Source organism: Scyliorhinus torazame, chromosome 16, assembly GCF_047496885.1.
Source record: "Scyliorhinus torazame isolate Kashiwa2021f chromosome 16, sScyTor2.1, whole genome shotgun sequence".
Taxonomy (NCBI): domain Eukaryota; kingdom Metazoa; phylum Chordata; class Chondrichthyes; order Carcharhiniformes; family Scyliorhinidae; genus Scyliorhinus; species Scyliorhinus torazame.
This window is the reverse complement of record NC_092722.1, coordinates 135848904-135865433: the sequence shown is the minus strand read 5'-3', so window position 1 is coordinate 135865433 and position 16530 is coordinate 135848904. Positions and strand designations below refer to the sequence as shown.

Sequence of the window (16530 nt, the reverse complement as noted above, 5' to 3'; positions counted from 1 at the left end):
TATGGCCTGCTGAGACTGGGCCATGGCCTGCTGAGACTGGGCTATGGCGTTGAGCGCCTCTGCCATCTGGCGCTGGCACTGGCTCATTGCCTCCTGTGAGAGGGCAGCCATTTCCTGGGCCACAGACGCCGCCTGCACGGAAGGCCCCAGGCCTCGCAAACCGTTCCCCATGTCTGACACCGTCGCACCCATTGCCTCCACCGCGGACGCCACCCGTGCGGTGTCAGCCTGGGTGGCACGCATGACCGGGACCACTCCCAGCTCCTGGACGCGGGTGGACTCCTCCACCTGCGACCGCAGCCGCCGCAAGCCACCCGTCACCCTATTCGCTCGTCTCCGTGTCGGTGGTTGCATCGGATCTATGTGTGGGTGTGGTAACTGCAGGAACCCGGGATCCATCTGGGCGGCAGATGTTCGCTTGGCCTGGGCTGCCCTCCGACCGCCCGGTCCCTCTGCTGCTCCTACCTCCACCTGCTGTACCGGGACGGCTGTGTTGTGCGCACCAGTGAGTGTACCAGACGCCTCATCACTAAAGTGCCCAACCGTGGTGAGTGTTTCTGCGATGGTGGAGGGTGTTGGTGACAGCAGTGGCGTTGTGTCGTGCTCTTCGTCCCACTCTGAGTCCATGGCACTTTGGGGTGGGGGTTCGTCTCCACCCATCCACTCTGAGTCACTGTCCGGTATTTCGTCTTCCCGGGTAGGGGTGTCCTGGATAGTGGTGTCCTGGGTAGTGGTGTCCTGGCTCGGATGTGACGGGGGCCTGTGGCTGCCCCCCTCATCGCTGGGTGGTCGCTCCCGCACGTGACGGGGGTGTCGTCTCCCTGTTGCTCCGGGTCTCTCCGTCTCCCGTGGTCTCCGAGGGGCATCCTGCGGGCGTCGCATGCTGGAGGGTTCGGGTCTCTCCGTCTCCCGTGGTCTCCGAGGGGCATCCTGCGGGCGTCGCATGCTGGAGGGTTCGGGTCTCTCCGTCTCCCGTGGTCTCGGAGGGGCATCCTGCGGGCGTCGCATGCTGGAGGGTTCGGGTCTCTCCGTCTCCCGTGGTCTCCGAGGGGCATCCTGCGGGCGTCGCATGCTGGAGGGTTCGGGTCTCTCCGTCTCCCGTGGTCTCGGAGGGGCATCCTGCGGGCGGTCTGCATCTGCGGGGATGGGTGCCTGGACGTTTGGTCCTGCGATACACAATGAAGCATGCATGGTTAGACATCAGGCAGTGATCAGGTGATACGGGAGAGGGGGATGTAGGGGAGGGGGGATATGGGGACGGGCTGTTGGTGGCTCACTTGCTCGTGGGGCCCCGACCTCTGCATCAGCAACCTCCCGGTCGTCAGGTCCGCCAGCCAGTTCCAGGGCCCTTTCCTCGTGTACGGTCAGTGGCCTCTCATCAGCGGGCCCTCCTCCAGTCCTCACATGCTCCCTATTGTTGTGTGCGCGCTTCTCCTGGGGGGGGGGGGGGGGGGGTGGCAGGGGTAAAAGGCAACAGTGTTAGGCAGGTATATGAATGCACGCCATCGGTTGCGCGTGCATTGCAGAGGTTAAGGTTAGGGCTGGATTCACTTGGGGATATGGGGGATATGGGGGAGGGGGGATATGGGGGAGGGGGATATGGGGGATATGGGGGAGGGGGGATATGGGGGATATGGGGGATATGGGGGAGGGGGGGATATGGGGGAGGGGGGAATATGGGGGATATGGGGGATATGGGGGATATGGGGGAGGGGGGGATATGGGGGAGGGGGGATATGGGGGATATGGGGGATATGGGGGAGGGGGGGATATGGGGGAGGGGGGAATATGGGGGATATGGGGGATATGGGGGATATGGGGGAGGGGGGGATATGGGGGAGGGGGGATATGGGGGATATGGGGGATATGGGGGAGGGGGGGATATGGGGGAGGGGGGGGATATGGGGGAGGGGGGATATGGGGGATATGGGGGATATGGGGGAGGGGGGGATATGGGGGAGGGGGGATATGGGGGAGGGGGGATATGGGGGATATGGGGGAGGGGGGAATATGGGGGATATGGGGGATATGGGGGAGGGGGGGATATGGGGGAGGGGGGATATGGGGGATATGGGGGAGGGGGGATATGGGGGAGGGGGGATATGGGGGAGGGGGGATATGGGGGAGGGGGGAATATGGGGGAGGGGGGAATATGGGGGATATGGGGGATATGGGGGAGGGGGGGATATGGGGGAGGGGGGATATGGGGGATATGGGGGAGGGGGGATATGGGGGAGGGGGGGATATGGGGGAGGGGGGATATGGGGGATATGGGGGAGGGGGGGATATGGGGGAGGGGGGGGATATGGGGGAGGGGGGGATATGGGGGAGGGGGGGATTTGGGGGAGAGGGGATATGGGGGATATGGGGGACGCTCACCCTGCCTGCTCTGACGAGGTCGTTCACCTTCTTGTGGCACTGGGTGCCTGTCCGTGGTGTCAGGGCCACAGCGGTGACGGCCTCTGCCACCTCCCTCCACAGACGCCGGCTGTGGCGTGGGGCAACTCTGCGGCCGTGCCCGGGATACAGGGCGTCCCTCCTCTGCTCCACCGCATCCAGGAGCGCCTCCACATCGCGTGACTCGAACCTCGGGGCTGAGCGACGGCCAGCCATCAAGTCGGGTGTTGCGGTCGGCTGTTCCGGTCGGGTGGGGGGGAGCTGCGCGGCCTTATGAGCCGTCACGCCGTGCAGCGCGTATGACGCTGCACGGCGTGAACCACTGCGCAAGCGCGGATCCCGTTACGTCGCTGCTAGCCCATTTCGGGCCGCAGACTATCGGCCCATTTTTATGACGTGACGCAAGTGGGATTTGCGCCGTTTTTTGCGCCGATCGGCGGACTTTCCGCCGATAACGGAGAATTTCGCCCGAGTTCTCTGGAGGAATTGGCTACGAATACTTGAGCTCAATAAAGATAACAGAGCATGAAATTTGCTCTGGATTAGTTGCACACCTGTTATCCCAGCACAAATCATTTTGAAATCATCATTCATATATTCATCCAGAAGGTGTCTTGTCTTGGGGCAGGTGAAATAAGGAAATTATTTCTTTGGCAATGGATGCAAGCGCAACAATTACACAATGGGCAGGATTTTCCAGCCCTTCCCGCTGGCGTGGTCTTCCGGACCTGCTGAAGACGATCTCCCCCACACCATTCCCCCCCGCCCCCACCCCGCCCCCGTGGTGGGACGGGCGAGCCATGAAAACACCTTAGACTTTGGGACAGGAAGATCCCACGGGCGGTAAATAGATGCCGACAATGCCGCCGGAGAGAATGCCACGGGGGACAGTGTGATTATTGAAGTCCCGAAGTATGATTAAAACAAAGGTTACAAATTCTTAATCCAAACTCTGTTATTGAATTGTATTGATTCTTCAGAGGTAGCTAAATGCCAGCCCATTGACCACATACAATCCTTGTACCTTTCAGTTCAGCCTTTATCTACCCACTTCCAACAGGCCTATGCACAAAATGAACCATGCTTAAAGGTCAGGGCAAAGGAATTCAATGACCTAAACAATTTTTGTATTTATATTTCTAATTTGCTGGCTTGTTTGGTTTGAATTTTGACTATTTCCCCATTAATGCTTAAATCCTAAATCAGAATATCAAGTTCTGTTCATATTAGTTACCTGAAATATATACAAATTAATGGGAGTTTAAATTAAAACTCTCTTGTCTCCTGAGGGACCACAGTATAGTTGTGTGTTGCCCACAAAAGACAGAAGCTTAGATATTGCTGAGTTACTTGTATCCTGTAAAAATGAGTGTATCAGTGTTCTCTTACTTTAATCTTCACAAAGGATCTTGGAATATCATGGATCATAAACCTTAATGAGTTTATAAACTAGAGTTTCAAAATCTCAGGAAAGTCCAAGTTCAGTCCCTACTCTGTACTGAGTTAGCTATAGTATCAATGGGAATAGCATAATTGGCCTCTGTGCTCCAGGACCCGGGAAGTTGGAAGATCAGCCAGGATTTCTGCTCCACATTGCTTTCCAGTGATTTGTGCTGCTAGTGTTTGTGTAGATGTTCATTCAGGTGAAGGTGAGGCTTTGTGTATTGCCTCCCAGTATCAAATAGTCTATCAATGCCCACTGTGTCACACACACAAATATCAATAGCAAGTCACAGAACTTTCCAGCCCAGAAAAGGCCATTAAGTCTACATGGGTGTATCCTTCGACAAGCCGCCTAATTTAACAATTGCTTTCTTGGGGAATTGTAAGAGCAACAACAAAAAAATAACTCTCAGGAATTGAAGGGAGGAGGGGAAAAAGAAAATGATGAAGAAATAGAAGAGGGAGAAACTAATTTCAAGGCCTTTAAAGTGTTACTAGTCAAAGTTATTCAATGCCAGCATGAAACCATATTGTTGCATTCTGTGCTTTGTAATTGATTTTATTTATTATTTATTTACAGATGATCCAGAAGGTGCCTTTGTACCTCCAGAATTTGACATTACTGGCAATACCTTTGAGGTTGGTAGAAATACTTATGAGCATAAGGCAAGCAGGAAATATATTCCCTACTGTTTTTGCAATGGATGGCACTGCAAATTCAATGAGGAAACTCCTATGCATAGGAAACCTTCAAGTGAAATGTCTGTTATGATTAGATCAGATCAATTTTAAAGTGCTTTTTAGGAATAGCTATTAATAAAGGCCAATCACTTGAAACTGCAGTAGCCTTAAAGGCTTTTTATTGTCTAACTTCTCTCTTTGCCAAGAATTAGTTTTATTTTTATCCAGCATACATCTGCTGTGGCTGGCAAGCCTGGATATTTTGCTTTGTGACATTACAGTATGAACTAAAGGTTAATGTTTGTATTAATTTTTCCATTATAAAAACAGATAATTAAAAGGCTGAAAAATTTAATCAGCTGTTGAACATACCCTCCAATGTATCTTCCAATTTTGGGGGGTTGTGGGTGATTTCTTTAAGTGCGTGACCCCTTTTAATGTTTTTGCTTGGCTAACTTGTGCATGACCTGTGAGGGAGAGCTTTGGATTGTGGCAGTGCCTCACAGCTTAGAGGAAACAGTAGAGCTGGTTATTCATCTCCATGCTTGAATGGTGAGACCCAGGACACAACTGAATCAGAACCTGGGTCTCATTTTGTCAAGCCAGTGAATTAAATGGATTGGATGATCAGGCTGCAGCGATAGCAACAGAGGCCCTTACCAGCAGCCAGGGGTGGAGCACAGGCTGGATGGATGATAATGGTGGTGATTGGGGACACCACAGAATGGTGGCCAGCCAAAGCCTATGTACTTTGAATATGGGTTCAGGAGAAGTGGTTCCTTTACAGACTGCCTAATGCTGCATAGACTTAGTTTACCTGAGTGCAGTCAGTGGCAGCTACCTCAGGGCAAACCAATCTTGCAGAGGGTAACTCTTATTTGCATTAACCTCTTTCGCGCATGGGCCATGAGGACATGTCTATTTTGAGCTTTACCAATATGGAAGGTGGTGTGTTTCTGACTTGTAAAAGAGCAAATACTTCCCACTCCGCAGATTGCAAGATTTAGCAGGCTGATGAATAAATACTGCATGGCCGAATTTCCACCCCAAGCTGTTTGAAATAAATGGGTTAAGGCCTGGACTGAAATATCAAACCAAACCATTTCGTAAATGTTTGTTAGGCATTGGGGATATTCTAGTAGCTAGCCCTTTAAAGGATATTCTTTGGCGGAGCGGTCATGTGACCTACCTGGCCAATCAGGAACGGGAGCGGGGAATTGTTGGGTTGTGTTGGCACGAGCCCCAACATTTGGACCCTAGAGCTGAGTATGGCAAGACCATTTTAGAGCACTCCATAAATAGTTGTTTTCGATGGAATAAAATGTTGTTCTTATAAATTAATTGGTGGAGCCAGTTCTTGAAGTTATTACATTGGCTGCAAGGTAAAGACCAAGGTAAAGACTGCAAGAATGCAGAGAAAAAGTCTGATTGCAAGAGTTGCAGAACAAGTCCAGCATGCAAGGAAGAGAACATTCAAAATGCCTCTTTTCGGGACATTAAAGTCGTTTGATTCTGCTACAGAAGCTTGCGTCCAGTCTGTGGAACGCTTAAAATTCTTTTTCCGTGCAACATCGACATTGTGGGGTTACCATTGATCAGAAACTGAACTGGACTAGCCATATTAATACTGTGGCTAGCAGGACAGGTCAAAGGCTAGGAATCCTCCGACGAGTAACTCAGCTCCTGACCCCCCAAAGCCTGTCCACCATCTACAAGGCACAAATCAGGAGTGTCATGGAATACTCTCCACTTGCTTGGATGAGTGCAGCTCCAACAACACTCAAGAGGCTCCACACCATCCAGGACAAAGCAGCTTGCTTGACTGCTCTTCCTTCCACAAACATTCAAACCCTCCACCACTGACGAACAGTGGCAGCTGTGTGTACCATCTACACGATGCACTGCAGTAACTCACCAAGGTTTTTTGGGCAGCACCTTCCAAACCCACGATCACTACCATTTAGAAGGACAAGAGGAGCAGATACCGGAGAACCCCACCACCTGGTGGTTCCCCTCCAAGTCATTCACCACCCTGACTTGGAAATGTATCACTGTTCCTTCACTGTCGCTGGGGAAATAATCCTGGACCTCCCTCCCTAACAGCACAGTGGATGTACCTACAGTTCAGGGATTGCAGCGGTTCAAAAAGGCAACTCACCACCACCTTCTGAAGGGCACCTAGGGATGGGCAATAAATGCTGGCCTAACCAGCGACACCCACGTTCTGTAAAATAATTTTTAAAAATAGAGGAGGAGGAGAAGCAGGGGGTAATTTTGTTAACTGCATCTGGGGAACAGACGTACAATCTATTTCAAAGTCTAATGATGCCTTGATACCAAAACATTCGCAACGGTTGTAGAGTTACTCAAAGGGCAATATCACCCCAAACCCCCAGTAATTTTACAGCCTTACAAGTTCAATTCAACTGGGAAAGCCACAGGCAAGACTATTGCGGCCTATGTGGTAAGGCTCAAGAAGTTTGCAGAGCATTGAGATTTTGGGACTACATTAAAGGAGATGCTCGGAGATCAGTTAGTATGTGGCGTTAATGATAAAACCATACAAAAGAATCGGAAGTAGATTTTAAAAATGCACTGGAGATTGCTTTAGCCATGCAGAGTGCAGAAAAGGGTTCCCAGGAGTTACAAAGCACTCTGAGTAATGCAGTCCACTAGATAAGGTGGGAAACCACAAGCAGCAGTGGTGCCAGGAGTGAAGGCGTTGGTCCAAGCAAGGAAATTAATACGAGAACTGGAAGAATCAGAAGGTTTAGAAGATTAAACCCACAGCCTAAAATGGACCCAGAGTGTGCAGAATGTTACAGATGTGGGGGAAGTCACCCATCAGACTTGTGCAGATAAGGGAAGCTGAATGATTCAGGTGCAGGAAAAAAACATGTGAGATATAAGTGCAAGTATAAACAGAGACTGCCTAGTAGTAATAGATCAAACCGTACAATACCAATATACTGTATGGAAGATGGTCCTGAGGTGGTGTAAAAAGTTTTATCTGTCAATATTGTAAAAGCGGGCAAAGTGGCCCGATCACAGTGGAGTTAGTGGTAAACAGAAGGGTGTTACGGGTGGAATGGACATTGGGGCTTCGGCCAGTGTTGGTGGAGCAGGCCTACCAGTACCTTGAGGTTGAAAAACACTGGGATCAGGCTGACGACATGTTGAGCCATAAAGATAATAGGCACACTGATGATTCCAGTGAACTATTGACAACAATCCACTCAGCTATCTTTAGGCGTGGTGGCTAGTCTTGGACTGAGTTTAATCGGGTGTGAATGGCTCCAGGAGTTTAAATTAAATTAAATTAGCTAGAAATTTTTAGCGTCAAAGAAGGGGGCCCGCTCAAGATCATCAGCAAGTACCAACATGTTTTGCAGGAAGAAATAGGAAAATTATAAGGAGTAAGGCAAGAATTCATGTGAACCCAGAAGCTACTCTAAGATTTTCCAAGGCTAGATCTGTCCCTATGCGTTACTGTTGAAGATAGAAACAGAGTTGGAAAGGCTGGACGACCTAGGCATCATTCAACCAGTGTGATTTGCAGAATAGGCAGCACCCATTGTGCCAGTAGTGAAACCATATAAAACTGTTCACATCTGCGGGGATTACCAGCTGATGTTGAACCAGGCCACAAAGCTGAATAAGTACCCAAAATCGAAGATCTATATACGTAACTGGTTGGAGGTCAAACTTTCACTATGTTACACATAAGTTATGCATGCCAGCAGCTGGAATTGGACAATGCTCGATGAAATATGTGACCATGAACATCCATAAGAGGTTGTGCCAGTGCACACGTTTGCCTTTTGGAGTTTCATCAGCTTGTGCTATATTCCAAAGGGCCATGGAGAGTTTACTGCAAGGCTTACTGGGGCTTGTCATGCACTTGGATGACATATTAGTAGCAGGACCTACAGAAGAAGAACATTTGTCGAATTTAGAAGTATTGAGGAGATTCCAGGAAGTAGGAGGTGCCTCAAGAGAGAGAAGCGCACATTTCAGGCTAATGAACTTCCCAGGTTATCGGGTAGATGCACAGGGGTTGCACCCCATGGAGGACAAAGTGAAAGCAATCGAGGAGGCACTAGCCCTAAGGAATAGCTCAGAACTGGTATCCTTTCTGGGATGGTTAACTATTATGGGCACTTCAACTTCCGGTGCCACCCTCGAGGAAGCAGGTCGCAGGTCGGATCGCTCCCGCCCGCGATGGGCAAACGGACCTTTTCCAACGGACTTTTTCGGGACCTGGCGACCTGAATCGGTGGAGGGCACGATAGGGAAGAGGCTTCCCCCAGGCTATGGACAGCTGGACCAGAAGTGGTCGAGTGGAGCGGCAAGGATCGAAGCGGGAGCAGCGGGGACCCCAGACCGGGCGGTGTAGCATGGCAGACGGCAGGGACCAGGGAGCGGAGGCCCACTGGCCAAGAGAGCAACAGATGGAGTTCTTCAGGAATTGCTTTGCCGAACTGGAGAGGGACACGTTGGACCCGATGAGGGCGGTAATGGACCGAATGGTCGAGACACAGGCGGTGCAAGAGGAGGTGCTCAGGGAGGTCGAGGTGAAGCTCTCCAGCCGGGCGGACACGGTAACGGAGCTGGAGCACGAGGTGGAGGAGCTGAACTCCCGCCAGAGGAGGATGCAGGAGCAGCTTGAAGAGCTGGGAAACAGAACCAGGAGGCAGAATTTGAGGATCGTTGGCCTCCCCGAGGGCTGCGAGGGATCGGACGTGGGTGCATACGTGATGGGTATGCTCGAGGCGCTGATGGGACCGGAGGCCTTCCCTCGGCCCCTGGAGTTGGATGGGGCGCATAGAACCCCCGCAAGGAAGCCCAGGACGGGCGACCGACCGAGGGCCTTGGTGGTCCGCTTTCACCGGCTGGCTGACAGGGAACGTGTGCTGCGATGAGCCAAGACGGAGAGGAGCAGCAGCTGGGAGAACTGCAAGGTGCGCATTTACCAGGACTTGGGAACGGAGCTGGCCAAGAGGCGTGCAGGATTCATCAAGGTAAAGGCAGCCCTCTACAAAAAGGAGGTGAGGTTTGGAATGCTGTATCCTGCGAAGCTTTGGGTTACGTTTGAGGAACTCCAATACTACTTTGAGACACCAGAACAGGTTTGGGCTTTCATTAAAGATAAGAAGCTGGACTTGAACTAACGGGCACTTCGTTTTTTCAGTGCTGTACAGTGGCAGCGGTCTGTTAACCTAACTTGCTCTGACTAGGAGTGGACCTTTATTAAAAGAAGAAGCTGGACTTGAACTAAAGGACTCTGGACTCTCAGAGCTTTTGTGTGGCGGCGGTTTGTTAAATTATCCTGTTCTGTAATGTTTTATCCAAGATTGTTTTCAGCCTGGACAGAGAGCGGGGGCTGGAGTGCGCACTGCTTAGGGTGTTTTTGGGAGATTGCAACGAGGGGGTGAGGGGTGGGGGGGGGAGGGGCCCTGCAAAGGGGGCCCTGCACTTGGTATCTTTTGGCGGGAGATCGGGGCCTCTGATAGGGGGATGGGCTAGGGGCTGGTTAAGAGACTTGAAACAGCACGGGGAGATACAATCAGGTTAATGGGTCCTTGGTGTGTGGGGGGAGGGCCCGAGCACTTGGGCGGGAGACAGGCAGGCGCCAAGGGCAGGGGTCAGCGTAGCTAGCGTAGGTCAGGGGGCACCAGGGAGAGTAGGAGATGGGGGGGCTAGGACAAGTGCAGGGCTGACCTGGCAGGTCAGGCCTCGGGGGCAGGGGAGGTCGGGGGGGGGGGGGGGAGGGGAGCAGCTGAGAAGCAGAGCAGAGGAGACTTAAGTGGACAAGGGGGGGTGACCAGGGATCCCCCCGGGGGAGAAAGTCGCTTGCAGACTCTCAGGGAACAGCGCAGGAAACCGACAGCAGCAGCACCCGGGGTTAGAGCCACATTAGTTTAGTTGAACACGTGTGGCATGGGCAAACAGAGCTGATAGGGGAAGTGCCTTATTAACATGTTTATTCTTTCCCACTTCGTTTTCACTATGTTAAGGCTCTTTGCATAGGGCCTTTTTTTCTCTCTGTAAATGTTACAAATTTGTTTTAAATTTAAAAAAAAAATTTAAAATCCTATTATGGGCAGTTCCTTCCAAACCTGTCAAGGATGTTAACTCCACTACATGGAGGTGATCCTGTATGATAACAGGAACCAGGTTAACTTGGTATCAAAAGATGCGGGTGGTTGCTTCTTCAAACCAGCTTTGAAAGTCTGCACTGCCCTCTCGTCTCATCCATTCGACAAAGGTGGCACGGTGCCGATCTGATATGTTTTATTCCGCTAAAAGTCAAAACGTTCTGAAACTTGGCACCAGTAAAAGCTGTTTCATTGTCCAAAACGCGGACCTCTGGTACCCAGTGGAATGTATAACACAGAGCAACGGGTGAAGATCGCACAAACACCCCGGCGGCCAGTACAGCTCGTGAGGTCTATACAAATCTTGCGAGGCGTCGGGAATAGGACACCGCCCACAACAGCTGTGGCCAAGCCGTGCTTGCTAAAGTCGGTTTTAAACCAACTTCAGCGAGCTCACCCGGGATCTACCGGCCTCCCCAGGGAGGCCCCAGCTGGGCGCCCTTCAGTACTGGTCCACACAAACGTAGACCAGGAGAACAGTACCCAGGGTGTCTCCCAGGCCATCGGAGGACCCTGGGTGGTCAGGGATAGAGCAGGGTGGCTCCCTGGTCCTCCCCTGGAACATGGACACCTTGGCATTGCCAGGCTGGCACCTTGGCACTGCCACTCTGGCACTGTCATGGTGCCCAGGTGGCACAGCCAACAGGTGCACTGCCAAGGTGGCAATGCTAGGGTGCCAGCAAGGACTGCCAAGAGTCAGGGCCCAAAAGGAGGGTGGAGGGGGGTATGAAGGATGGGGACTGCAGGTTAGGTAAGTAGGCGCCTCAGGAGGTTGGGGGGTTGAAGTAAGAGGGCCCTGAAAGGGGGAGGCCAGTAAGGAGGTGTGGGGGGACCTGAAGAGGGAGGGCCCTCAGGGACCGTATAGTGAGGTGTCATCACTTGGGCCGGGTGGGGGAATGCCAATGTGTGTGGGGGGTGACATTGCTCATAGGTGGGGGCTATGGGGGACCCTTAAGCTCACTTTGAGATCGAGGTAGCCTTTCAAAATCGCGGCTCAATCTCTGAGGAGCCGGTTTGGCCGGTGAGTTCAGCTTCCTAGTGATAAAAATAATTCTAAGTATGGGCTAAACGAGGGATAAACTCCCCAAGGCCCAGCAATTGACTACTTGTGGTTAGATGGTGGTGGGGAACTCGCCGGCAGGACACCCCCAGCAAAACTAGCCACAAATGACACTTAGAACGTTTTCCATTAATTGCGCCCTTTGCTGTTGCTGAGAAGTGTAAACGACCAGACAACTCTTTTAGTAGCCATAGAATCTTAGATTAGTGGAGTTAAGATCCGCCATTGACATCTTAAAGTTTCCTGTGGCCCCTATCATAACTGAAAAAAAAGATGAAAGGAAAACATTTCAATAGAGACTTCTGGAGAACTGAAACTATTCTTCAGAGTTGATTCTGTGCACCTGCTCAGTGGGAATCACCAGAAAGTAATCCCCCAGCTATTTGCAATTTAATTTCCATTTATTGTTTGCTAATAAAATAATAACTTTGGAGACTTCCGGTTGCGGCGGGGATGAGCTAGCCGCACGTTTCGTCGGCTCCAGCTCCGACGGAACTTCGGGCTCTTTTAAGAGCCCCAACGGGGACTTTGCCGGCCGAAAAACCCAGTGCGAGGTGCGTGGGAAGGGAGTCCCCCCCGGAACGACGGAGGGAAAAACCGGCGGCGGCGGCTGCAGCCCGAAGAATCTTCAACCACAACGTCAGAGGGAGTGGAGAACAAAATGGCGGCCGAGAAATCGCAGGCGACATGGGGGCCTGAGCAGGACGAGGTTGTGAGACGGTGCGTGGATCTGCTGAAGAAGGAGGTAATGACCCCGATGTTACAGGCAATTGAGGGGCTTAAGGAGACTTTAAAGACCCAGGAGACTGAGCTTCGCGTGGTGGAGCAGAAGGTGTCAGGTATTGAGGACGAGGTCCTGGGCCTGGCGGTTAAGACTCAGACGCATGAGGCACTTCATAAAAAGTGTGCTGACAGGATTGAGGCCCTTGAAAATGGAGCGCGAAGGAAGAACCTTAGGATACTAGGTCTCCCGGAGGGTGTGGAAGGAGTGGACTGTGGAGCGTACGCAAGTAAGATGCTGAGCTCACTGATGGGTGCTGAGGCCCCTGCGGGCCCCATGGAGGTGGAGTGGGCAAATCGGATCCCGGCGAGAAGACCAAAAGCGGGAGAACCACCGAGGGCGATAATCGTGCGATTCTACCGCCTTAAGGACAGAGAAGAGGTCCTGAGATGGGCTAAAAAGGTGCGGAGTAGCAGATGCGAGAATGCTGTGGTAAGGATCTACCAGGATTGGAGTGCGGAGGTGGCGAGAAGGAGGGCGAGCTTCAACCGAGCCAAAGAGGTTTTGCATATAAGGAAGGTGAAGTTTGGGATGCTGCAGCCGGCAAGACTATGGGTCACTCATCAGGAGAGACACTATTATTTCGAGACGGCGGAGGAAGCATGGTCCTTCATCAATGAAGAGAAACTGGACCGGAACTGAGGGACTGATGCTGCAGGGAACTGTTATTGTTGTTATTGTTTTTGTTAATGTGATGGTGAAAGTTAATCGAGAAGTAAACAGGGAAGGGGGGGAACACTGGGGAAATGTGGGCGCCGGTGAGGGGGGAAAGGCGGGACATAGTCGGAGAATGGGGAAGGAGAGGGGGAGGGGAAAGGGAGCTGCGCCATAAGAGGCGGGTCAGGTAAAGGGATGTTCCCGCGCCAGAAAGAATAAGGCGGGAAAACAGGCGCAAGGCGGATGGGAGTTCCCTCACACCGGGGGGGGCCGAGGAGCGAGCAGGAGTAGCCGGGGTCAGTTGAAGTCAGCTGACTTACGGAAGTGATATGGGGGGAGCAATCAAGCTAGATAGGGATCTAGCGGGGGGGGGGGGGGGGGGGGGGAGAGGGGACAACTGGGTTGCTGCTGCGGAAATCCAAAAGGAAATGGCTAAAGAGTGGGTGGTCGGGGGCGGAATGTGACGCTGGGGGAGCGAGCGGGAGCGCGGAGGCGGGATATGGGACTGGCCTAGAGAAGGTAATGGCTAGTCGACACGGGAGGGGGGCAGGTAGCCCCCCAGTGAGGCTGATCACGTGGAACGTGAGAGGCCTGAGTGGACCGATAAAAAGGGCCCGAGCGCCCGCGCATTTGAAAGGACTAAGGGCAGACGTGGTTATGCTCCAAGAGACGCACCTAAAGGTGGCGGACCAAGTTAGGCTAAGGAAAGGATGGGTGGGACAGGTGTTCCACTCAGGACTGGACGCAAAGAACAGAGGGGTGGCCATTTTGGTGGGGAAACGGGTAGCATTTGAAGCAAAGAACATCGTAGCAGATAGTGGAGGTAGGTATGTAATGGTGAGTGGTAGGCTGGAGGGAATGGAGGTCGTGTTGGTTAATGTGTATGCCCCAAATTGGGACGATGCGGGGTTCATGAGAGGGATGCTGGGGCGCATTCCGGACCTGGAGGCAGGAAATTTGATTTTAGGAGGGGACTTCAATACGGTGCTGGACCTGGGGCTAGATAGATCCAGCTCAAGGACTGGAAGAAGGCCGGCAGCGGCCAAGGTACTTAAGGGGTTTATGGACCAAATGGGGGGAGTGGATCCATGGCGATTTCTCAGACCCAGGGCTAGGGAGTATTCCTTCTTCTCCCACGTCCATAAAGTGTACTCCCGGATAGATTTTTTTGTTTTAGGAAGGTCGTTGATCTCTAGGGTGGAAGAAGCTGAATACTCAGCCATAGTGGTTTCGGACCATGCCCCACATTGGGTGGACCTGGAAGTAGGAGAGGACAGGGAGCAGAGAACACTCTGGTGATTAGATGTGGGACTGATGGCGGATGAGGGAGTGTGTGCAAGAGTGAGGGGGTGTATTGAGAGATACCTTGAGGTCAATGACGACGGCGAGGTCCCTGTGGGAGTGGTCTGGGAAGCACTAAAAGCGATGGTCAGAGGAGAGCTTATTTCTATTGGGGCCCACAAAAGGAAAACAGAGGCCAAGGAAAGGGATAGATTACTGGGGGAGATTTTAAGGTTGGACAGGGAATTTGCAGAGACCCCGGAGGAGGAGCTGTACAGGGAGAGGAGACGACTCCAGACCGAGTTTGACCTTCTGACCACCAGAAAGGCGGAGGTACTGTGGAGGAAGGCACAGGGGAGGAGGTATGAATATGGGGAAAAGGCTAGTCGCCTGTTGGCGCACCAACTGCGAAAGAGGGCAGCAGCGAGGGAGATAGGAGGAATTAGGGATGAAAGGGGAGACACTGTGCGAAGGGCAGGAAAGATAAATGAGGTGTTTAAGACCTTTTATGAAGAACTGTATAGGTCTCAGCCCCCAGAGGGAGAGGAGGGGATGCGGCAGTTCCTGGACCAGTTGAGGTTCCCGAAAGTGGAGGAGCAGGCAGTGGCAGGCCTGGGGGCGCCGATTGAGGTGGACGAGGTTATTAAGGGACTGGGAAGCATGCAAGCAGGGAAGGCCCCGGGGCCGGACGGGTTCCCGGTGGAATTCTACAGAAAATATGTGGACTTGTTGGCCCCGTTGTTGGCGAGGACGTTCAATGAGGCCAGGGAAGGGGGGGCTCTACCCCCGACGATGTCGGAGGCGGCGATATCGCTAATTTTGAAGAGGGACAAAGATCCGTTGCAGTGTGGGTCCTATAGACCTATTTCACTATTGAACGTGGACGCCAAATTGCTAGCAAAGGTGCTGGCATCGAAGATAGAGGACTGTGTCCCAGGGGTGGTGCACGAAGACCAGACAGGGTTCGTAAAAGGGAGACAATTGAATGTTAACGTGCGACGACTATTAGGGGTGATAATGATGCCCTCAGTGGAGGAGGCAGAGATAGTGGCGGCAATGGACGCAGAGAAGGCATTTGATAGGGTGGAGTGGGAGTATTTATGGGAAGTGTTAAGGAGGTTTGGGTTTGGGAACGGGTTTATTCGCTGGGTTAGACTACTTTATGGGGCACCAACGGCAAGCGTAGTTACAGGTCGACATAGATCGGAGTATTTCCGATTATATAGGGGAACAAGACAGGGATGCCCGCTGTCTCCATTGTTGTTTGCATTGGCAATTGAACCTCTGGCCATGGCATTGAGAGACTCCAGGAAATGGAGAGGGGTGACTAGAGGGGGAGAAGAACACCGAGTCTCGTTATATGCGGATGACCTATTGTTATACGTGTCGGACCCAGCGGGGGGAATGATAGAGGTTATGCGAATTTTGAGGAGGTTCGGGGAATTTTCGGGGTATAGGTTAAACATGGGGAAGAGTGAATTATATGTGATACATCCAGGGGACCAGAGTAGGATAGAAGGCTTACCGCTAAGGAAAGTGGAAAGAAACTTCCGATACTTGGGGATTCAGATCGCTAGGAGCTGGGGAACCTTGCACAGACTTAATCTGACACGGCTGGTAGAACAAATGGAGGAGGACTTTAAGAGGTGGGACATGCAGCCTTTATCGCTGGCGGGCAGGGTGCAAGCAATTAAGATGATGGTCCTCCCGAGGTTCTTATTTGTATTTCAATGTCTCCCTATTTTAATCACCAGGACCTTTTTTAATAAAATAGATAGGAGCATTACGAGCTTTGTGTGGGCAGGGAAAGTTCCGAGAGTAAGGAGGGGGTTCCTTCAGCGCAGTAGGGACAGAGGAGGACTGGCACTACCGAACTTGGGAGATTATTATTGGGCCGCCAATGTGGCAATGATACGTAGATGGATGATGGAGGGTGAGGGAGCGGCGTGGAAAAGGCTGGAGAAAAGGTCCTGTAAAGGGACGAGTCTAGAGGCGCTGGTGACGGCACCGCTACCGCTCTCACCGAAAAAGTACACCACGAACCCGGTGGTGGCGGCAACACTGAACATATG

The 16530-nt window shown here is 52.2% G+C and overlaps 1 protein-coding gene across 1 annotated transcript in view; it reads left to right on the top strand.

Annotated features, from left to right (window-relative positions):
• kndc1 (kinase non-catalytic C-lobe domain containing 1) overlaps positions 1–16530 on the top strand; it is a 268776-nt gene that overhangs the window by 65323 nt on the left and 186923 nt on the right. Inside the window, exon 3 of the mRNA XM_072479132.1 lies at positions 4421–4479. Coding sequence (XP_072335233.1) covers positions 4421–4479 — 59 coding nt within the window. The remainder of the gene's footprint in view (positions 1–4420; positions 4480–16530) is intronic.